We start from the raw sequence: 24,131 nt of genomic DNA on the forward strand, positions 1-24,131 counted from the left end.
GCTACAGTTGGTAACCTTTATGAAAATAACCATGTGCCATGGGCTATTTGCTGAAACTGTCACTATATTCTGACACAAGTACAAGAGACAGTTAGTCTGAGAGAAAATCATGCCCCTCCTCCTCGTCCTACTGCTTTTAAGGGGATTCCTGTACCCAAAACAACCAGTCAGAGTGGAGAAGTCTCTAATGCCGCTGTCAGTCCTGTCAGTCACAGCTGAACTGTCAAACTGTCAAACTAGGCAGCGCTGATCAAATATAAATCAAGATTCTGTTACTGCATTGGTTATTTCTTGCTTCAAATGTTTTCAGACACATATATTAGTGTACTGTTTAGCTGTAAAATGAGAAAGTGGGTCCGGCTAGTGGGCATTGCTTGGTTCTCCAGTTGACTGTATCCAGTATCCAACATGGCGGCTGGGTCACAAGCTTTCTCATTTAACAGCTAAACTGTACACTAAAATGTGTTTCTGAAAGCATTCAGAGCAAGAAATAATAGTATTTTCACAAAAAAAAATCTTTACTGAGCAAACCTCATTCATTGATGAAGACCATGTGATGTAGTTGTTGTTGGGAAAAAGTTAGAAAGTGGACTATGAGTCAAGATTATTTTGTTAAACAACAGCCTTCATGTGCCTAAGACATAGGGGCACCATGAAAAGCTCTCTGACAGACACACCATAACAGCTGAGAGGACCCTGTCTTGCAGGAATTTGTTGGAGCAGCTAATCAGGTCTCACAACTTCTGATTACTAACATTTTTTCCCTTTGTAAGCAGTCACAGGGACAGTTAACAGGACACGCAGAACTACTTTGCCAGGTTGGCGGTGATTGTTTTTCCAGTTAGATTATCTTAAGCTCTGCATCATTTACACAGTCTGAAACATCATACATTCTTGTGACCATGCCATCTTGATGAAGTCATCTAGATAACGTCAAGATCCTCATGCTTTAGTGCATCAGTAACTTGACCTCTGTTCCACATGTTTGAGGAGGAGGATACTTGCCAAGGGATGCTTATATGTCATTCTAGGAAAACTGGAGCTGGAGCAGAATCGGCTTGCAATAAGGAAAATGAGAATAAGCATATTTGCAGTCAATTATACTAAACCAGGTGCCTGGTTCAACAAGCGCAGCAGATTTTCAAAGTCAGCACAAAAAAGCATGCAGGTGTCTCATATTTCAAGTCATGATATAGCCACAACAGAGACCACTCTTTTAATAACAGAAACTGCTTACCTAAAGCAGTTGTTGAACCACTACACTAGGAAACAGGAGTGGCACAAGTAGGAATGAAGAAAGTAGTGTGCAGAGAAGCTTCTCTGTGAGTATGTGACAATGCTGCCACTCTTTTAACGTGACAGAGGGCAAGTGGCAAGCTACAAAGCAGAGAGTGGATAAAGCTTCTTTGTGTATGCTTATTTGGCCCTCCCTGCTGCAACCCTCTGCTTTGCTGCTACACTAAACTCAAAGAGGTATCAGATTTTATGACAAATGTGAAAAAAGATGTGAATAAATACTTTATTCTTCCCTCAAGGGGTAGTTTAAGAAAAAGTCATAAAGAGACAATTTACTCACACACATAAATGTCAAAAGACATATAATACAAATGTTAAAATGTATGTGTAAACATATGAAAGAATGTATTAAAATGTCCTTTTCTCACAGTAAGAAGCCACAAGTGTTTTATAATCAAATTAACAAAGGCTTCCTCTCAAATGACCCATGACTGCAGCAGCTAAATCGGATACAGCCATCATTCATTTTAGTGATTTTCCTACTGTAATAAAATATCTTCCATGGGAAAGGCCAATGAAAACATTGTTTGAATGCAGGTTTTCAGTTTCAGTAGGCCACACAGAAAAGAGACCAGTGGCTGATGGAGAAGTTACTCATCTTCCCATTTTTCTACTCTACCCAATGGCAGTCAGTAGTGTTATACTGGAGGTCAGTTTCAAAGGATGGTGGCTGGAGGTGTCAGTCTGCTATTTGTATAATTCTATTTTATTGTTTTTTGTTTTTTTTTTTTTTTTTTTACTGGTACTGTACCAGCTGTTTTGTGTTTTGTGTTTGAACAACAAGAATAAAAAATAAAGTATTTAAAAAAAAAAAATCTATTTTATTTATTTAGTTTTACAGGTGTTGCGTTCCCTAATAGTAGTCTCAGCAGACAGGCAGGACACCTACAGCAGGTAACCAAACTGGTTAACAGGCAGGTAAAGTTGCAGGAACAAGGGAAATATTACTGTCTTTGCATTCGAAAGAGCTAATTACCTGATAGGGAACAGTTACAGGGTGGTGGCAGTTCACACAGGGTATCATCAAACTTACATGTGTGGAACATGAACACAGAACACAAGCCGATTACTTGTATCTCCAATTTAAGTAGGCTATGCTTTAAGTTTATATAAGATATCCTATTAGGAATACATGCAGCATGCTTTTTTATGCTAAAAGGGTCTCAATTCAGTCTATGATTACTCTTTTAATATGAGCCACTTAGACGCAGCATAGGCTCCATTCACCTGTCTTTGGGTAGCTAATGGTAGTCATTATTTTGGGGTTAAGCGCTTGGTTCAGGCTGCGTATTGTTCTGTTCTGTACATTTCTAGCATACAAATGGGCTAATTATAATTCATTGATTATATTTTGACTTTGATAGTTATTAATAAGTTGATATCTTTGAAATAGCGGAAGTTTAAGTGGTCTAAAAAGGGCATTTTCCTGTGCCCACCGCAGCACATTCTTCAGCCTCAATTTCCCAAAAGGCAGTGCGGTTAGCGTCACCGTGTTGTTGCGGAAGTGCCGGTCGGGAAACGCTGTGCTAGTGATTCTGTACGCTGACAGGTGCATTCATCCTTCAGAGCAGATATTCTTCACTGGTTTTGTGTTGGTAGCGCCGTCGTTTACGTCAAATAAAAGCGTGAGTGATGGCAGCTCTCAAATACGCAGGTATGGACGATACAGACAGTGAGGACGAGTTACCTCCCGGATGGGAAGAGAGATCTACCAAAGATGGTTGGGTCTACTATGCAAAGTGAGTGGAAATCCCTAATCTTATCTGTCAACACCAATATGCCTGTTTTTAGGAGTTTATATTTAGCTGTGATCACAACCATTGGGTCATATCGGTATTATCATTCTGTGGCTAACACAGCTTGCTAGCTACATCAGTTTAGATAAGCTGTGATGTCTGATTTGATAGCTTAACGTCTGCATAGCTCACGTTTCGGTAGGTTTTCTGCGAATTGGTGCTAGAAATATATTAAATATGAGATGTCCTGATAAGACTGTGACTCTGGTATTGCGAGTCATACTGTAGTTGCATTAGTATGCAGTATCTGTAGTACTGTAGCTCAGAGGATGTGAAGTGAGAGGCAACTTGATGACAGAGTTACTCTAAGAAAATGAAATCTGTCATGGTGATACAGGAAAAAGTTTCTTAACCTAGAATATGTAAAAAAAAAAAAAAAAAAAAAAAAGGGTAATTGAAGAAACAGAAATGCCAACATGGTATGCTTGAGTTGCAAGGTTTAAGTTAAAGATCTAAGACTTTTTATGCATGCATATAGTTCTCAGACATATGGGTCACAAATGTGTAAAGAATCCATGTTAATGAATGCCTCTCTTTTTCCAAGTTTATCCATCCACCTGACAGGTGTAGCATATCAAGATGGTTATTGAATAGCATCATTATCCCAGAGGTGTGCCTTGGGACGGTCACAATAGAAGGCCACTTGAAAATGTGCCATTTGATCACTCAACACAATGCCACAGGTGTCACAAGGTTTGAGGGAGCGTACTATTGGCATGATGACTGCAGGAATGTCCACCAGAGCTGCATCTACTGAACTGAATTAAATGTTCATTTCACTACCATAAGCTGTTCCCAATGTTGTTTATATGTATTGGCAGTACATCTAACTGGCTACATGACCACACAAATTGGTTACAATGATTAACTGCTTTTAGGTCAAGACCCCGATGAACATGGAGATGAGCTTCCCTGAGACGGTTTTTGACCGTTAATGCGGAAATTCCTCAGTTGTGGAACCTTAATGTTGCATCATCAGCTGTGCGGGTGGCTGGTCTCAGATGGTCTTGCAGGTAAAGATGTTGGATGTGGAGGTCCTGAGCTGGTGTGGTTACATGTGTTCTGTGGTTGTGATGCCGGATGGATGTACTGCCAATTTATGTAAACTTGCCAAAATTGTTCATGGTAGTGAAATTGACATAGAATTAACGGGCAACAGCTCTGGTGGGATTCCTGCAGTCATCATGCCAATGGCACGCTCCCTCAAAACTTGTGACATCTGTGGCATCAAGTTGTGTGATCACACTGCACATTTTAGAGCGGCTTTTTGTTGTGACCATCCCAAGTACTCCTGGTTGGATCATCTTGGAAAAGAAGAAGTACTCACACAAATTTTAATAAAGTTGTGACCAAAATTTGAGAGAAATGTATCTATTGAGTGCATAAAAAAGTCTTTGATCTTTAACTAAACGTGAAAAATGGGAGCAAATACAAAAGAGTTGTGTTTTGTTCAGTATATTTTGTGTCATCTGCTGTTGTTATGATTCTTAGCGTCTTTTCTATAACAGCTTTTTTTAGGTTGTGTTTCATTTATACTGTAAACTATATGTGATTTAATGTGTCTTTTTTCCTTTTTTTTTAATGTACAACATCAACCAACTAAGGGGCTGCAGATGAAAATGAGCCTTCTGGCTGAATCTGCCACATTAACATCACATCACATCACATCACATCACATCAATGTGTGCTGTGCCCAGTATATAGATAAATAAATGAATAAATTGTCTCTGTGTACCAACAGCCATGATGAGATGAAGACACAGTGGGAACACCCCAAGACAGGAAAGAAAAAACGTTGTGCTGGAGGTTTGTTTTATTCACTTTTTTCAGAGTCTTGCATGTATTTATATCTGCTTGAGGGTCACACATACAGTTGCATGCAAAAGTTTGTGCTCCCCTGGTCAAAATTTGGTTTACTGTGAATAGCTAGGCAAGTAAAAGATGACCTGATTTCCAAAAAGTTAAAGATGAGACATTTCATCAGCATTTTAAACAAGATTACTTTTTAATTTAATCTTTTACACTTTCAAAACAACAAAAAAGGAAAAGGGCCTGAAGCAAAATTTGGGCACCCTGCATGGTCAGTGCTGTGTAGCACCCCCTTTAGCAACTATCACAACTTCTGACGCCTTTTTGTAATCAGCCAAGAGTCTTTCTGTACTCATTTGGAGGATTTTAGGCTTCTAGTACTGTGAGATTCTTGGCCTTCTTGCATGTACTGCTCTTTTGAGGTGAATCCACAGATTTTTAATGATGTTTAGGTTGAGGGACTGTGAGGGCCATGGCAAAACCTCCAGCTTGTGTCTCTTTAGGTAGTCCATTGTGGATTTCGAGGTGTGTTTAGGATCATTGTTCTGTTGTAGAAGCCATCCTCTCTTCATCTTTAGCTTTTTTACAGGTGGTGTGATGTTTGCCTCCAGAATTTGCTGGACTTTAATTGCATCCATTCTTCCCACTATCCGCAAAATGTTCCCTGTGCCACTGGCTGTAACACAAGCCCAAAGCATGATCAATCCACCCCCATGTTGAACAGATAGACAGATGTTCTTTTTATGAAATTCTGCACCCCTTTTCTCCAAACATAACTTTGCTCATTGCGTCAAAAAAGTTCTCCACAGGACTTGTTTCCAAAAAGCATCAGTCTTGTTTCAGTGTTCCTTTGCAAACATCTGATGCTGAATTTTGTGGTGAGGACACAGGAAAGGTTTTCTTCTAATGACTCTTTAATGGAGGTCATATTTGTGCAGGTGTCACAGCACAGTAGAACAGTGCACCACCACTCCAGAGTCTGATAAATCTTTCTGCAGGTCTTTTGCAGTCAAACAGGAGTTTTAATTTGCCTTTCTAGCAATCCTATGAGCAGCTCTCTATGAAAGTTTTCTTGGTCGTCTTGATCTCAGCTTGACGTCCACAGTTCCTGTTAACTGCCATTTCTCAATTACATTACAAACCGAGGAAACAGCTACCAGAAATTACTTTGCTGTCTTCTCATAGCCTTCTCCTGCTTTGTGGGCATCAGTTATTTTAGTTTTTAGAGTGCTAGGCAACTGTTTAGAGTCGCCCATGGCTGCTGATTCATGGGACAAGGTTATAGGAGTCAGAATATTTATAAAGCTTTGAAATATGCATCACCTGGCCTTTTCTAGTGATGACTGTGAACAAGTCATAGCCCTAACAAGCTAATTGAGGTCTGAGACCTTGGTAAAAGTTGTCCGAGAGCTCAAATGTCTTGGGCTGCCCAAACTTTTGCATGGTGCACCTTTTCTTTTTCCACTCTAAAATTGTACAATAATATTCTAATCTTGCTTAAAATGTTGAAAAGAATGTTTCATCTTTAACGTCATGCCTCTTGGAGATGTGCTTATCTTTCACTCACTTAACTATTTACAGTAAAATAAATTTTGACCAGGGTGCTCAAACTTTTCCATGCCACTGTACATGCAAGGTATGTGGAAACTGGGCCGCAAAAATAATGATGATGTGTTTTTTTCTGTGGTCTGTACCAAACAAGCATGTTTCCTTACATTTGGAATTTGGTTTTGGGGCTTCTCTGTAGGACCACAATGCTTCATTTATCATGTCATGTTATGATACATTTTACCTTTATCAAAAATTGTAGTTCCTACGCCTCTGGCTATATTGCTATTTTGTATATTTCGATATATTGTGCAGCCTTATGGGAACATGCTGAAAATGGCTTTGTATCGGAGGGTGTTCTAACCTTATCTTTACAACCATCTGATTTGAAAGTTGCCTTGTTAAATGCTATCACACATAACATATTTTCATTATGTAACTATCACCTGTGACAAAGATATTCATTCTGTTCTTATACATTCTGGCTGTCAAAGAAAAATAATGTCTTAATGTCTTTCCCCACAGATTTACCGTACGGTTGGGAGCAAGAAACAGATGAAAAAGGACAGATAATTTATGTTGAGTAAGTAGATTGATGCTCAACAGAGGAAACAAATGGGTTTATTTTGGTCTGACAGGATAAGATAGATTGGAAATCTGGGATGAAGTCTCTCTTATAACATCCGTTTTCCTCTTTTCAGTCACATTAACAAGCGGAACACATACTTTGACCCGCGGCAGGCATTTACAGTAGAGGATGTATTAGTGAAGCCAAAGCGGTACGATGGAAACACTGCTGCTCTGGAGATCCTGCAGGGTCGAGATTTATCCGACAAGGTTGTCCTCATCACTGGAGGCAACTCTGGCATTGGTGAGTATCATACAAGTGTAATCTATTCTACCAGTTCAATAATGTTTTGTTTATAAATCATCAGTTTGTAGTAAAGTGTGTTTCCATGATGATGCCACTAGGTGGTGATGTGGTATCACACTGTGTCAGGAGGGTGCTTGACGAGAGCCTTTCTGCTCCCTGCAAGTCCCCATCTCTCCACAACCAGACATTCATCAACATTAGCCTCCAAAATGATACACTTAGACTCAACAAATCACTCCTTAATACCGAACATGATTGTATTGAAGTTCATTAGCTGGGCTGAATTGGATGTCATTGTTAACTGTAATGAATGGTGTCCATTTGTACCCAGCAAATGCATGGCTCACTATATAATGGTCTGGAAACAAATGTATTTCCTCTTTCCTTTAGTTTAAATTAGCACAAGTGGCGGCCATTTGTTCAGACTTGCTGCTTTGTTCGGGATAGATAATGACAGCATGAGGGAAATCAAATAAACATAAAATCGTTAATTGTCTTTATATTCAAATTCTTTGTCCCAAGGAAAGTCACAGCAGTGTAATTGCTGTGTGTGTATTAAGAGATGCTGCAGAGCAGCGCTGTAGTTCATAGATTTACAGCAGCCTGGGGACCTTCACTGAGCTTGTGAACTTAAATGCCTTCCTGACCTTGATGCTTTTTATTTTATCTGTCTCTTTATCTATACACATATTCAAGGATTAATCATATAGAAATAATACAAATCTAAATGTTAGTGCTTGAGTAATTCTTGTATGGTTTTTGATTTAAAATTGTTGCACTATGAACAGCTAATGTAATTAATATTAACACAAATATACAGTATATGGTGTATATGGTTGGGGTTTTTTTGCCACTCACCTTATAATTTAAGTAAATAAGATACTATGCAGTTATATGTCAACTTAATGAAAATGTGACATGCAAGTATGTGTAAAAGCTTTATTTGAGTAACCGAACAAACTTCTTTGAGGTTTGTGTTTCGTCTGATACTTTGCAGAATTTTGAATTTTATGTTATCGGATGACGTGTCCATCCTCAGTTCCTGGTATACAAAATGTTAGTAGATGCCACGATGCCAAGTAATCGTGCATGCAGGGTTGTCTCGTGCAGGCTGTAACAGCAGTATTTAAATTTCACCATCATAATGAAGCAAATATGTTTTGCTTTCCATATTTTTATGTGTTAAAGTGGTAGCCATTGATGACAACCAAAGGCTAAGAACTGGTTGCCAGTTTCTCAAAATGGACGCTAGTGGCAACCTGGCCTTGGTAGTCATTGATCAGCAAACGGCAGGTTTCTGAATACCATCTCAGCTGACCTGAACTCAGATGACTGTGTTTTCTTTTCAGGCTGTTTTTTTTTAATGCTGTGTAGAGAAATTAGACCAATAAGTCACAATCATGGAACATTTATACAAATAAACATTCAATTACTGTTTGAACCCAGGATACATATAAAGAAAATTACAAGGCCAACATGTAAAACAAAAGGCAATAAGAGGGGTTACTAATAACCAAAACAAAAGTGTAGTAGTGGCAAAGTACAAAAATATCACTGGCAAAGATGGTCGGAAAATCTTACATATGAATCACACTTAAACATTGCTGTTGCACATGGAAAGATTGTGTAGAGATGTCTGCATGAACGGTTACACATTTAAACTGGAAGATATTTAGGTGATGAGATGTTTCACCTCCTCAGTGTTTGACTTGCGCTCGAATATTTACAGTTATTCCTTCTGGTGTAAAGTTATGTCAAAGATAATCTATGAGTTTTTCAACAGAGTGATGACCCCTGCTAAAAAAATCATCAAATGTTAAGGAGGGCTGTTTTAATTCTAAGTTTAAAAAAGGAATTACAACTGATTTAAATTGCTCCATCATTATCTTAGAGGATGTTTGAGAAGAAGAAAAAAGCTGAAAGCACACTGGCCGCAGCACAAGATGCTCTAAGATGCTCTGAGAGATTGCTGTAATACTGTGGATTCTGAAATAAAACAAAAATAATGTGGTCTTTTGATTAGAGCTGGTGAAAAATAATTATACAGGGAGAAAGGAAAAAAAAAAATGCAACTAGTTTTTCACCACAAGAGGGCACAGGAGGTCCATGGTGTCGCTGCTGCTGGGGCATTAAAACGTTATCATATTAAGTGCTTCACATGGGCCGGTTTATGCCTTAGTTTAAAAACTATATAATGAAAAAGATAATCCACGTTTAAGTTTTGTCGCGATGTATTTAGTAAATGAAAATGTGTTCATCTGGGAAAAAAAAGCAGCTTTTCTCTAAAGAATGCATCAAATAGCTCCAACACACAGACATTTTTACAGCGCGTGAATGCTTAATAAACCCATATTAACATAACCTTTGTTTTACTCTACCACATATTAAATATGCAGCGGCCATAATTAACAGCATTCTAATAGTAATTGCTACTACTCGTGTGCTCCTTTGACATTCCACTAGTGAAATGTGGTTATGCCAATTGGTTGGACCCACTTAGCATTTTAATGGCATCAATAGTGTTTTAATCCAAGTGTCAAGGCTATTTCCATGTTCTTCAGTGCTTATTTCCTCCACAGGAAATGTGACATTTTTATTAGTAATGGTGGGATATTATTTAATTAGCAAATTTACATTTTAACTCTTTGATTTGGCTCTTAATGCACACGAACATGAAAGGCACATATATGAGTTTATTTATGCGTAAAATGTCACAGTGTCTGGTTTTGTGACCAGACTTGAGGGGCTTCATTGCAAAAATAGTGCTGGGAGGCAAGACAGTAATGCGGTTTGTCTTGCCGATGTGATCACTGCACTCGGTTCACAACATTAGTCTTCCTCTCTCTGCTTTCTTTTGTAAATTAAAAACCAGTAGCAGCCTGAATGGTGTTTTTAATTGTGATAATGGAAATGAATGATCGTAGTTTCTTTCCCCTCCTCTATTTCTACTTCTCTCCCTCTCTCCTCCCATCTCTCTAAAGGTTTTCTTACTCTTATAGACCTGTGGTTGTACACCTGTACCTCTGCATTGATTCCTAAGCGGCTTTGACCCAGGCCTGAGCCTCCTATCCATCCCCATTACACACTCCTGCTCTGGCTCTAATTCCCCACCTATCAACTAACTCTCAGGTTATTTACTGGGGTCCATGGAACAGTTGTCCTTAAAGGGCCATTGTCATGATATCTCTGGCACCCACTGGGCCCAGAGACAAAATTCTTTTAATATAAAATCAATGCACAACATGGTTTTAAAATCTTTAATTTAGAAATGTGTATTTTTCCACACTAATCTTTCTGAAAACTGTGCTTAGTGTCTCCTAAAAAAATTTTTCTGTCGAGGCATGACTATATTTGTATTGTGCTCTGCTTGCACATCATCTTCGCCTTGTGACATCTCTTTTGGGACCTATGCGTAACTGCATATATGTGTCCCTCTACCTGGGGAGCAGCTTCAGCCTCTTAGGCTCTTACAGCAGGTGCCATGTTGTCAGCATAACGTCTGTTGAGCAGTGGTCAGAAATAACATATTGACCCTCTGTCTCACTTAAAAAAAACATTCAGGATGACACACCTATCTACCATTTGCTATTTTAGGAGCAGGACAGATGTCTGATGTGTGACAGGAAGCCTACGGTGATTTTACAGAGTTTTTATTATTCTTCATTTGCAGTGTTTATTCTTTTTATGTCGACATGTTGAAAATTTTATCTGAACTTTTTGGGCCCTTTGGTACAGTGGCTTGTTGTGCAGTATCACCTGCAGCTTCAAAGCTCTACTCAATCTAAATGCATGCACTGAATTCCACATGGTATTGTTTGTTTAGGTTCAGGGTCAATGTTGGAATAAGAAGCAGAGAAGACTCCAGGCAGGGAATAGCAAGGATTTAGAAAAGGAGCGCTCCATAATGTTTTAGCATCTCTATGCATCGTCTCTGCAGTGTTTTAGGACTTTGAATGTTATTCTTATTCATGAAAGACTAACATTGTTCTATGTTTGTGTTGATCCCAGTGTTGTGTTGGGAGGATTAAGTGTCAGGCCGGTGCTCTCCTCTCTCTGGATGGAGAGATCCCTAAGCATATTCAGTGAGTCGCAGAGCTGGGGGAGCCTCTGTGTGCAGATTAAACCCATAGCCTAGCTTTGTGGCTGATCATTAGATTGAGGCAGATTTGTTAAGCATAACTGCCATTAAATTGGCTGCAAAGCTCTGGTATTTACTGCGCTGCTGTTTATGAATAAGGACCCCCTTAAAGACCCGCGCAGCGATGCGTTAAACCCGAGCCTCGGTAAGGAGGGAAATGCATTATTCATAGTGGGAGGAATTAGATGGATAAAAAGATGTTCCTGGTGAGGGTGGCATGCGGTGCCTGTGTCCCGGCATGTGTGTCTCTGAGCATCTGTGAGTGGCTGCGTGTGGTTTAGATGACATCCAGAGTGCATCTGTGTTTATATCCAGGAGTCTGATAGTATTTTGTGTGTGTGTCCGCTGGGGGAGCGGCCGGCCCGTGTCTTGCTCCATCTCCTTTGTGTCAGCTTGTGAGCTGAGCCACTGAGGAAATCGAAGGAGAGTTTTTTTTTTTTTTTTTTCTTTCAACGGGCATTTCATGTCCTCTCTGATGAATGTGTTTATTGGCTACGTAATGAGAACCAGTTATGGTTGGTTAGTCAAATTATTTAACTTTATTAACCTTGGATGAAATTTGCTATGCAGACCCAAACTGGTGTAACATGCAAAGAGTATTATGCTGGAGGCCAGAAGGGTTCAATAATGATTACAGCTCTAATATAATAGAAGTGAAGTGGTTAGAGGGAGAGGATGGAATACATATATGTGCTTAAAGGCTGTAGGTAAAATAAAATGAAAGGGTACTGGATTATTGTGTGTAGTCAAGTAGTTTATAGACCTATCGAGTTTACAGTCTGCGGATGATGAGGGGATGAAAGTTACATGATGTGGGGGGATTTTGATGACAGTGATGAAAATAGCCCCAATGCTCGGGAGATATGTGTGCATGAGCAGGCTTCTGGGGTCTGTGTTTATCCTTGTGCGTGTGTGTGTGTTTATCAAGTTTACTGGCTTCACTGTGTGTGCGTGTGTGTGTGAGGTAGTCAGGTAAGGCCGGCTACAGGAGGAGCAGGGGTGACCAGTGCGACGTGAGGCCATGATGAGAGATTGTGTAGGGAGTTGGAGGTTGACACAGAGGGTCAGAGGCAGAGAAGAGGGGGGCGGGTGGGTACTAGATAGGGCTGCATGGATGGTGCGACAGCAGTGGAGGGGTTAGGAAGGAGGCAGAAGGGGACAGGGAGGGGTAATAGAACCACTCCAGTGCTCTCGCCTGGAACAGCTCAACCTTGGGCTGTAATTACTAACCATACATCCCACTTTTGGGGTGACATCTCCCTCCTCTTGGACTAATGGTGGGGAATTAGAGGGGATCTTAAAAGTCAGAAAGACTGGGGTGGTTTGTGCAGTTGCTCACTTCTTGGGACAAGAAATACACAGCGGCAGTGGGTAACAGGTGCACCAGACAGTCAGGAGTTAGCTTGTGTTTGACTGTGTTTACTCATTCACTACTTTGTATATAAAAGAAACTCAGCAGTGTACTATAAAGTCAGATGTAAACTGATTTTTTAAACATATGAATCTTCATTATTTTGTTACTGACAGGTGTTGAGTCACACAACTGTAATATTTGAATTTATAAAATGAGTGATTTTTAGCAGAAAATAGTGATAATAGTAAGAAAGGTGAGATTATTTATCTATTTTGCAAAATATATGCACAAATACAGGAACTCTGACATGAATAACATGTCTTGAATGTCAGGGTTGTTCCTTAAGCAACACATTATTGTTTTGTATTTACAACTTTATGGTATGACTTCACCATCATCATCTCACTTTTTGCTTTCTATCTATATTTAGAGACACATTAGCATTGACCTCTTGAGTCATGAGGCAGATCACCAAGCTTGAAGTGTTTTGCAGTGTTACTGTACTCTGCTTTTCTTTTTTTCATTTGCCATTTGAGAAATTGACAACCAATTCTAGGCCTTTGGTTGCCATTAGGGGCAAGCAATCTGTAACATATAAGAAACAGGGACAGCAAACTGCAAACGTGCATTTACTAATATTTAAATATTGCTGTCACAGTTGGAACCTGGACCAGACAATGCTGCACATGCATTGGTGTGTTGACTCGTGTGCACAGGCACCTGTTTTAGAGACAATGGCGATGCAGTTAAGCAATTAAGTTGTTTGACTGTGGAATGAAAAGTTTGACTAACCTGCCAACAATAAAAAACAATTAACAATTATCCGCATTGATTCAGCTGACAGAGACCCAGATGAACCTGAACAAAGATAAAACACAAACTACAAAGAATGTTGCTTGGCTACTATAATAAAGCTTTTAAACATTCTTTATATTACATTGTCATTATTAAGCTGACATATAAATGCATAGTGTCTTATTGCGCAGAATATAAGGTGATTAAATATGGCAAACAAGAAAGGACGGCAGAGGAGATACCCGCACACCAATGCAACTGGACTGCCACAAAGAGGTCCATAGGCTGAGATCAATGCAAAAAAATAGTCAGTTTATTTAGGACATCCATGCACAAAAACAAAGGTGCTCAAAGTGCAAAAAAACTATAAAAAGTGAATAAAAACAGCAGAAAATGTTTCACTCCTTGACTATCATCACTGCTGACTAAATATGGCAACCATATTTTCAGTTCCTGCAACCAGAAGTTGATGCCTGGCTGCCAACTTGGCAACCACTTTTAGAATTAGTGTTGAGCCATGCTAGCCTTTGTGTATTTGGTGCCTCTATTTGTGCGCACACCTAGCACAAAACATTTCTCACTTTTCTGCATTTAACAGCTCCCTTTGTTTTTTTCATTGTTTTATCACTGCACCATTTTGGAAGTCATTTCCACAGTTTTTTATGGACACTGGGATGTAGCAGGAAGTATAGCGTACATGCCGTAGGCACTACGTTTTTTGTTCCCTTCTGGGAAAGTTTGAGAGCATTATATAGTTCATACATCTCACATTTAGACTTATGTCACTCAAATAAGTTTGCTGACAGTAAATATAGTGTACTAGATATAATACTAAAAAGGAAATAATATTTGGACACAGCCTTAGAGTTAGACTGAGATGAGGTATGATGTTGGGGTAAAAGGGTGGAATTTAGGAAGTGGAGTGCAGTGGCATCATTGGACCAGATGGATGGGGACTGCTGCGTGCTCCACGTCACCCTCAGTAAATCCACAAATTCATGAACGTCAAACTAATCAACAAATTTTGATGCATAAACGAGGTTCCATCCACCAAATAGAGATACACAGACATAAACAGTGTAAAAACCAGTCACATATTTATGATATTATTCGTTGTTATATGTGCAGTGGTCTTTTCATGATCTGTGTTGCTCTTGTGTTTTTTCTTCTCGAGCCTAAATTGAGCTCTGTCGAAAGGGGATTGTGGGAACCATGTCTGTTTACCCACAGGTCTTGTAATGATCTGAATTGACTTCTGTTTGCCCAATTGTACTACGGAGCTTATTTTAGTTAAATGCCTCTTTGGATGCAGATCAAGAGAGAGAAGGAGCAGGCAGCTCCGTTTGCCAAATAAACACGTTTACTGACGAGGCTGGTAATGATCTCATTACATTGAGCCAATACACCTGTGTACGAGGGGGATCCAGAGAGGGGCGGCGGGCCAGGGAGGACAAACAAAGCGTGAAATCACTAAATCACACTCATTATTGGGGGATATCAGTAGGGCCAGGATCCTAATGTACCATGAAGAGCATTCACTGCTTAATGGACATTTTACACAATTTTTTATGCATTTTATACATTACACTAAAACAAATTTTCAACAATAGCTGAGGCACTTACTATACTCTTGTAACGTTGTGAATCTTCAGATTGAACAAGCACACAGTCAAAGGATCTGCTTTATCCTGGGTGAATTGTGTTGTCTTGATTTCTTAGCCTTTTAAAAATGTTCTGACCATGCTCAGGCTTCTGTTTTTACCATGTTGTTAGACAAAAGAACCGAAAGATCGTTACAGCCCAACGTAATATTCAGGCCTCCTGTGTATTGTAAAACAGCTTATGGCGTCTGTCGATCCACCAGAGCAAAAGAAACCCCTGTCTGACCTCTTGTCATGTTCCAGCATCAGCGTACGATGCTGAAACAGACTCTCATTGTTGTACACCTGACCAGGAACTAATTTCAGCGCGGCCCTCTCTACCAGCAACATGGGTGAGAGGGCGTGGAGTCTCTGTTACAGCAACGCCACTCTCGTTATTTCACAATTAATGTCAAGCCCTTGTTATTTGTCATTGGAAATACATGGCTTCAGCGCTGCTGCTGTTGTTGCTGCCATATTCTAATTTGTTCTCCATTATGGAAAACACTGGTGTCGATTAATTTCACTTTCATGGTTTGTACACACAACAAGTGAGTGTGAGGTGTTGTTGTTTACCAGCAGCCTTGTCCAATTTAGAGAGGCTCGGAAAAAAAGCTTTTAAGTGATGGCATGCTTGAGTCCTTTTTTTGTCATTTGCAAATTTACAGGCTGCTTTTGGATGGTTTATACATTTTGAATTAGCTGTAATCTTAATGCAAACACATCCTTAGCATTTCAGAGTTGACTACTAATATTTTTATTATAAGCATCAATATTAAGTTATGTTTTTTTTGTGTTTTATTTAGTTTGACAAAAATAGACAGATCAAAATCTGCCCTGCCCTCCACAACCACCCTCCACCTCATGGCAAAGCAATGCCCAAAAAAGTAAATGAATAAATAAAAAGATTAGAATCCTAAATATGTAAAAGGTGCAAAGAAAGAGAAAAAGAAACAAAGAAACAAACATTACATTACAATTTACACTGCTAAACATTGCCATACATGGGCACAAACAACAAATGCATCATAACGCTGCGTATCAACCAGTAGTACCCGAAGAACATTAATAAACAGAGTCATTTTGTATGACATTGAGAAGATTTTATGACATTCGTTTCCTAAAGCCGGCTGCTCCACCTGCAAATTCAAAGCGCATATTTACCCCAGGAGTCACACCGCTCGTTTTTTTCCCTGTCATGTTGTTTTTATTTTCATTTCCATTTCCTGTGAGTGAAATGATCTCCGCTCACAGCCACAGTCCCCTCCATTACACCTAATAAGGTGTCATATAATTTAATTCCATGCTTCACTTGTCAGAGAGGGCTTCCAATCCGACTCCAATTTTGAGTTTTAATAGATATTAGTCCTTAACACTCTCCTCACAATTAGGCCTCCCAGTTTTGCTCTTAATGAAAATCAGATTAAGACATATAATCTAATTACAGTTCATATTAATCCACCCTCTGATACACTCTGCCTCTCAGACCCTCTTTGCCTCAATCAGTTATTGTGCCCGTCAGTTCGTCAATCACACACTGTACTGTATATGTGTGTGTGTGTGCTTGACTGTGGTTTGTATTTACTGTAGAGCAGAGACTGAAAAATGGGACACTGCTCGGTGCTGTTGAACTTTGAAGGATAGTAAATGTCACAGGAAATAAAAATACTGTGATGAAAAAAAAGTTAATCTCGTAAATTAATTCAACCTATGGGTTGAAATGACCCATTTAGACTTGTAATTTAGAAATGAACTTCTCTCCCTCTATCTTCGGTTTTTGTCAGTTTTATCGTGACTGCATGATTTGGATGGAGCCATGAAGTAGTCTTGGACTGATAAATTCTGTGTGTATCCGCGGACCTCGTTTCATTGGAGAAATGTCCTTATCAGAGGTCCTTTGATGTGCTGAAATATCACACCAAGGTTCAGTTTGAATGTCATGTCTGTTCGATTGTTCGTCTGACTCCCTCCATTATGAGCCGTGTTTTCATAATTACTGCCATCACTGTGTAATTCCCAACATAATTAACAACCGACCTCCCTTCCTCTAACCCAGCGCGAGCGGCGATACCTTCTCAAGAGCCGGCGGTCAGATCCAAAACTTTATCTTAGAAGAGGAGAGGAAGAAGTCTTGAACCACAATAATTCAATCAGTTTCATCACTTCAGAGAGAAATGATTAACTCCCTCCACTAGACCACTGGGTTACTCAATGAAAGAAATTATATGGAAAATTGATAGGGGATTTTAACTTGCACCCCCAACCCCCACCATCACCACCACCACCCCCAACACCCCATTAGATTCAACCCCTGAGAATCAAAGTTATCTTCAGAAAAAACTAATCTTTGAAGCATTGCTCACTTTCATTCTTTTTTCCTTCTCTCCCTCATGTCTTTGGCTGTCTGTCTGTCTGTCTGTCTGTCTGTCTGTCTCCCTGATCATGTCTCAGGCTTTGAGACAGCGAGGTCTTTTGCTCTTCATGGCGCCCACGTGATCCTGGCATGTAGAAACCTGTCCCGGGCTGGCAAGGCAGTTAACCTCATTCAGCAGGAGTGGGTAAGTGGCAGTCAGACCTTCAAGAACCCTTCAGTTGTGCTGGTATAAGTCTGGTGATGTCAACAGTATCCATGAATAGATAAAAACCAACAATGAATGGCTGCTACTGACAAGTAGGGATTGGCAATATGGACACAATCTTCTATCAAGAAGTATGTAATTTTATATTACAGTAAGGGTATATTGCAATGCAAATATCGTTTTGTCAATTTCAGTTAAGAAATGGTTTAAAATAACCATACCGTACTTCATCACACTGAGTTATTTTCTTCTTTTTAAATGTTTTTTTACATACAAAACCCCCCCCCAACTGCCTCATATGTGACACAGAGGGAGTTAAAAACAGAAGACTCAAAACAGTAAAACTAAAGGCCTAGGCACACCAAACCAACATCAAAGAACTAGTGGCAACAAAGGCCAACTGTTGGGTCACCTCATGTCCCCTGCTTCTCGGGCAAAAAGTTGCACTTGAACACACTGCAAAAACTAGAGCCAACAACCAAATAGCATGGATGTTTTGCACCTGCATGAAAGAAAATAACTCTCCATACCACCAGGCAGCAATAGTCTGTATTTGTCTTCCAAAAAGGAAAACTGGAAGACCAACAGGACGGATTAAAGATGCTTATTAGTCAGTTCGCACATTAACAACATAACCTGATGTTTATCGACAGTTACAAACTGTTTCTGCTGAATATCTCAATGGCCAAAAAAGTCTTAACAAACAAGTTTGTTTCAATGTCACGCGTTCTTGACTTTAGCTGTTTGTTTGCTTTCCTCACTCCTGTTTCTCTTCTCATAAACTGAGCTCAACTGGTAATTAGGGTGCATTCACACCAGGATAGTCCGAGGGACTCGGTTTGATTGGGCAGGGAATGCTCACACTGCACTTTTTTAAGTGGACCAAACCGCCTGGAGAACATCATGCTGTTACAACAGCTGCTCGTTTGGGGGCGGTATTGCCTGAAACAACCACAGACCAGGAAGAAAAAAAAAAAAAAAAAAAAAGCACGAGGAAGACGAAAACCCGGCTCATCGATTGGCCAGTATCCCCTTCAGCTGGCTTGGTCACCACAAAAACAAGAAACACCAAAATGCAGTGCGCTCTACATCACTTCCTTTCTTTGGGTCACTTCCTCTCTTTGGTTCGCTGAAAAGTCCATTTGCATTTCCCACTGCAAGCAAACTGCACCAGAGTTCACTTGCAAGTGAACCGAGACTCCCAGTTTTAAAGCGGACCAGGGTTCGCTCGTTTGGTCCGCACCAGAGTTCGAATGAGCGTTCACACCACTCAAAACAAAACAAACTATCTGTGGAAGTGGACCAGGGTTTGTTTAAAGCAGACCAAATAGCGCCAGTGTGAATGTGTCCCTAGAGTAATGTCATTCAACAATAATTTCAAGTGTTACAGGTTTCTGTATTTACAGCTTTACTCTCCTCCTCCATGTCTGTCCAAATCATGTTATCTTGCGAGGCAGCTGGATTCACAAGATCATGTGAGAATCCATCCCTGATTTTGTTACATAGCCTGCCCTGTTGTGTGTTGTTCACATAGCAAAGCTCTCTGAGACAAATTTGTGATTTGGGGCTATTTAATAAAAATTCACTTGACTTGGTTCAATGTGAACAGTGACAAAATTTACGTTACATTATTCACATGTCAGTGACATAAAATGTGTCTATGTGATCTAGTGTTGCCATGAATATCGATCAATCCAAGTAATAATATATCGATTCTGAACATTTAAAAATGGTTTCTTTACTGATTTACTGCAGTATTGATACATCAGTAGCAGCTGCAGTTTCTTGCTCTCTCTTATTGTTAATGTTCACTAAAGTTCTCTGCTACCAACCAAGGGAAAAATAAGTTGTCGTTGTCATGTTAAAGCCATGTTATATTTATATTTTGATAAAAATGTAAAATTTTCTGCCCTCAATGTCATTTTCTGTAAAACACGCTATTGAAAAAGGTATCAAATAACCACATTTTTCAAGGCATTGTGTCGAAGTTCGAAATTCCAGTATTGTAAAGTGGTAAATGGATCTGCACTTGTATAGCGCCTTTCTAGTCATCTGACCAGTCAAAGAGCTTTTTTACCCATTCACACACTGGTGGCCGAGGCTACCATACTAGGTGCCACCTGCTACTCAGCTTTTAACACATTCACAGCGATGGAACAGCCATCGGGAGCAATTTGAGGGTACTTCGACATGCAGACTGGAGGAGCCGGGGATTGGACCGCTGATCCTCTGATTAGTGGATGACCCGCTGTACCTCTGAGCCACAGCCGCCCAACACTAATATGATCCTCATATTCAGGTCTCTCTTTTTAAGGAGAAGCCTTTTTTCCAGATGAAAGAAAAAGTTGCAGTATTCATGTAAAGGCTCTGCACACTTCACAGGAAAGGTGAAGAAACTTCTATATGGGTGTCTCTGCTTAGACCTAGGGAGAGACTGAAAGAGAGAGGTAAAGGAGAGAGCGGGAGGCAGAGAAAGTGAGAGAGGGCATCTGATAATTACCTGAGATTATTGCTCTAATATCGCCGCGCTTGTGACGCGTCCCCAGATTTACGAGTGTGGGAAAATAAACAAGTGAAATGTGGGTGCTGGAGCAGAAAGAATAAGCCATTAGCACTGGGTTGATTACAGAGAGCAGGACTTGAAGAAGAAGGAGAGTGAGTGCTCGGCGCAGATATGGAGAGAGAGAGAGAGAGAGGAGCTGGGAGGGAGGAAAAGAGGGGGAGCAGGAGAGAGGGAGACAAACGCCTTTGAGGGAGAGTAGATCTGCAGTGTTTAAACTCACCCAAGTCTCTAATTGAAGTATGCCCCTGGGGCTGTCAGTGCTGCTCCACAGTGCGAAATCCAGTGTACAGATCTATTAATGTGGCTGCTTTGTCTAAACGAGGGAGGAAAAGCTCCGATCCAAGTGCCAGATTTTGTAGTCAAATTGATTTTCAAGCTTCACACCTGCCACTGAGTTATCCGGGATGTTGTTAAATGTTAACAAATGGAAGCTGCTTAGAGTCGCTTCAAAAGATTAAATGATTGGTGACCTCTGTAGTGTAAATGATAATCCTCCCTATTTGTGTGCAGATTGTCAGCAAATTAAATGATTGAGTTAATACAGTTCTGTACAGTTCAAATAGAGCATGAGTGGTGAATTAGCATGCCCTAAGCTCACTCCATATTTCCTACTTAAGGAATCCCCCTGTTATAGGCTAATGAATAAAAGTCACAATATCAGAATAAATCTTTGCCGCAAATTCTTCCCTCTGGCGACATTATTAATAGATTCAGGAGAAGAATAGAGAGGAGGATTAATCTTTAAGATGATGGATGGACTCTGCTCGCCTTCCCATGCTCCTGCGTTAAGGTCATTTTGATAAGAGGGTATATTTTGGGGTCCTCTGTACAAAAGGTCATCATATCTACTTCCAGGTCCCTCTCAGAGTTCCGCTCCGGCTGCCAGGAGTGGAACTGCTGTCCCGATTGCACAGGACCTCTGACCTCTAACTACCTGCTTACTATTACTCTGAACTCTCTCTTTCTCTAACTCTCTGGCTGTGTGGGCAAGCGCTGCTGTTCAGAGGTGAGAGTGATGGCTCATCCGCAGCGCAGGGCGGGCGGTGCCGTTCAGCGTAGCGTCGTGTACTGACAGTGGGTATAATAGTGGGGTCAGCGATGGATAATGGGCAGGTCAGAACAGCCACTGGCTGTTAGGAAGTGCAGGGTCAGAGGGCTTATCCTTCCCAGCCAGTGATACTGTGCTCTGCCAGGAATGGCTACAGTATAAACAGAACAATACACTGCACAGAAGATTTCTGGTACTTCTGCTTCAAGGAATACTTCACCCCACCCCCCCTACTCCCCACCCTCCCAAAATGACCTCTTGTTTATCACTTACTCAACCCATGTTACTTTGGATTTCAGAAGAAACCTTTGTTTTTCTTGCATGCCGTCACGGTGAACGAAGCATCCAAAAACAGAGGAAATCCTTGATGGAAAACAGAACAAAATCAGAACATCCATTTACAAACTCTCACACAACTCTTTAAGTCTCATTCATCCAGTTGTGTGCTTTGTACTTTCTAAACGCAGGCATTTTTGCTAAAATATTACTGTTTCAAACACTTCTCCATCAACAGTCTCAGTTTAAATTTCTTCCCAATTTCCATGTTTTTATTTTAAGTTTTTCTGAACTCTGTGTTTTATCAGAAAGAGTGACTAATCATGTGGTGGATTAATCAAAATTCAGCAGTTGAATAAAGAAAGTCTAAAATATAATGAATACGAACAAGTTTGATGTAATTCAATGTTGTACTATTTTTTAATTAAAGGAAGTGCTTTAATATACCGTGATTATAAAACAAACAGTTCCATCTTTTTGTAACATAAAGTGCTTCACATCTGAGCTTTTTATTGCTCTGGTCTATATTTAGCTGTTAGTTGTGAATTCTTCAATTTTTTGGATAATTGTCGAGTCCAACAATAACAATCTGTCAACCCAAAATCAAAGAATAAAGAAATTTCCCTCTCAATTTAGTGGGATTTCTTAATTTATAAGGGACACAGGTAACTTGCTTTAGCTTAATTTGAATAAAGGCCAATTAATGTTATTTTTAAATGTGTATTTTTACTGTGCTCCGCTTGAAAAGCAGATGTAGTCACATGTATATTCTGGGCTGTTTTGATGCATTTACAGATGCGAGTGACTGCTAGCTTGATACAGAAACATCAGATGTTGCCTCTCGACCACCCGAGTAGCACAGGAGGATTTGATCCAGCTTGAGTGACTGAGAAAAAGACTGTGGTCAAGCTAAAGTTAGCTGTCACACACATCTCTATGGTAGACTAGCTGACGTAAAGTTGGACAGACACGAGTAGAGCAGAGCGAAGTCTGGATCAGTTGGCGTACTGTATTTACTGCCCTGACGTAAGTTCTTACACCAGTTGCGTGTGGAAGAGCTGAGCCTCACCCTTTGTGAAACACTGGCACAGACAGTGGAGGACAGAAACACTCTGCCTGTAAATTACACCAAACTGCAGCATAGTTTTTTCTGTTAATTCGACTTAGATGCTGTGAAAATGCGCTGATAGTGGTAGTGAAAATTCAGATTTTCATAAACTGCATCCAGATTTGGGCAAATTCCAGGATAGTCTGTGTTTTACAGCTGATTCCATTTTCATTGTCAAATTCCCCAATTCCGTTCATGTTTTCCACATTGTGGAAATCATAGGGCCCTTCACAAGTGCTTTATGGTTTTACCAAAAATGCATGTGTTTAGGAAGCACTGAGCATACGGCTGGATGAATGAGACTTAGGGTGCTTTCAGACCTAGAGTTTACTTGCTTTGGTCCAAATCAGGGACACATTCTCACCACAAAGGAACCGTGTCAGAGTTCGTTTTTAACCAGACTGAGACCACCTCTTCAAGAAGGTCTCGATCTGTGCGATTGCTATGTTCACACTTGCCCAAATGAAGCGCACTTAGAGGGCAACCTTGATTGAACCGAACCAAACAGGGCAGGTGTGAAAGCACCCTTAGGTTATGCTGCTCGAGTTGTGTGAGAGTTTGTAAAAGGATGTAAAGATATAGTTTTGCTGTTGTTAAATGCGGCCCCCTATGACTTCAGTTCACCAAGAATTTTCTCACTTTTTGGTTTCATTGTTCACTTGTGAGGCATGCGAGAAAAGTTTTCTTCGCAAATTTAACGAAACACGGGGTCAGTGATTGATGTAGAAATGATCCTTGGGGGATGAAGTATTCCTTTAATCTTCTTCCAATATGAGAGTATTTGTTTCTATATTTAACACATTTAACTGCCCACGCGTTCATGCTCGTCATTTTAGAGCTTGTTTGGCTCTTATGAGATCGTATTACCTGTTTGTGCTTTTGCTGACTTTTTATCATGAAATTAGTTCCTTGCTGTGTTTATGCTACATACTGTTTTCATGATGGGACTTCAGCTGCATTTCCACCACAGGCCTAATCTGTGCAGAATGTGTTATTTTCTCTCCCTGCATTCGAGCTGCGAGGTGAAACCCCTCCAGCAGGCTCATTAGGGGAGTTTAGAGTGGCGGAGAGGGGATAAACATTTACCTTATGATTGTGTTTTACAATAAGCCTGATGCTGGTTGCCTTTATAGGGTTCAAAGGGGGCTGTTTTTACAGGCTGTGATGAAGCCACAGTAAAACCAGGAGGGGATTAAACAGCAGATGGGTGCTGGGAGAGATGGAGGGAGAGCAGAAGGAGATAGGTGGAGAAAGAAAAGAGAAAATACTGCGTGTATTTGCACCAAAAAGAGATGAGGCAGATATGT

General features: G+C 40.2%; 1 protein-coding gene across 1 annotated transcript in view; it reads left to right on the forward strand.

Moving 5' to 3' along the window:
* Nucleotides 1–2,360: 2,360 nt before the first annotated feature.
* wwox (WW domain containing oxidoreductase) overlaps nt 2,361–24,131 on the forward strand; it is a 160,735-nt gene continuing 138,964 nt past the window's right edge. Inside the window, exons 1-6 of the mRNA XM_049574621.1 lie at nt 2,361–2,383; nt 2,738–3,035; nt 4,834–4,898; nt 6,975–7,032; nt 7,151–7,320; nt 17,702–17,808. Of these exons, the coding sequence (XP_049430578.1) occupies nt 2,929–3,035; nt 4,834–4,898; nt 6,975–7,032; nt 7,151–7,320; nt 17,702–17,808 (507 nt within the window). The 5' untranslated portion in view covers nt 2,361–2,383; nt 2,738–2,928. The remainder of the gene's footprint in view (nt 2,384–2,737; nt 3,036–4,833; nt 4,899–6,974; nt 7,033–7,150; nt 7,321–17,701; nt 17,809–24,131) is intronic.

The sequence above is a fragment of the Epinephelus fuscoguttatus genome, linkage group LG4, assembly GCF_011397635.1.
Source record: "Epinephelus fuscoguttatus linkage group LG4, E.fuscoguttatus.final_Chr_v1".
Lineage (NCBI taxonomy): Eukaryota > Metazoa > Chordata > Actinopteri > Perciformes > Serranidae > Epinephelus > Epinephelus fuscoguttatus.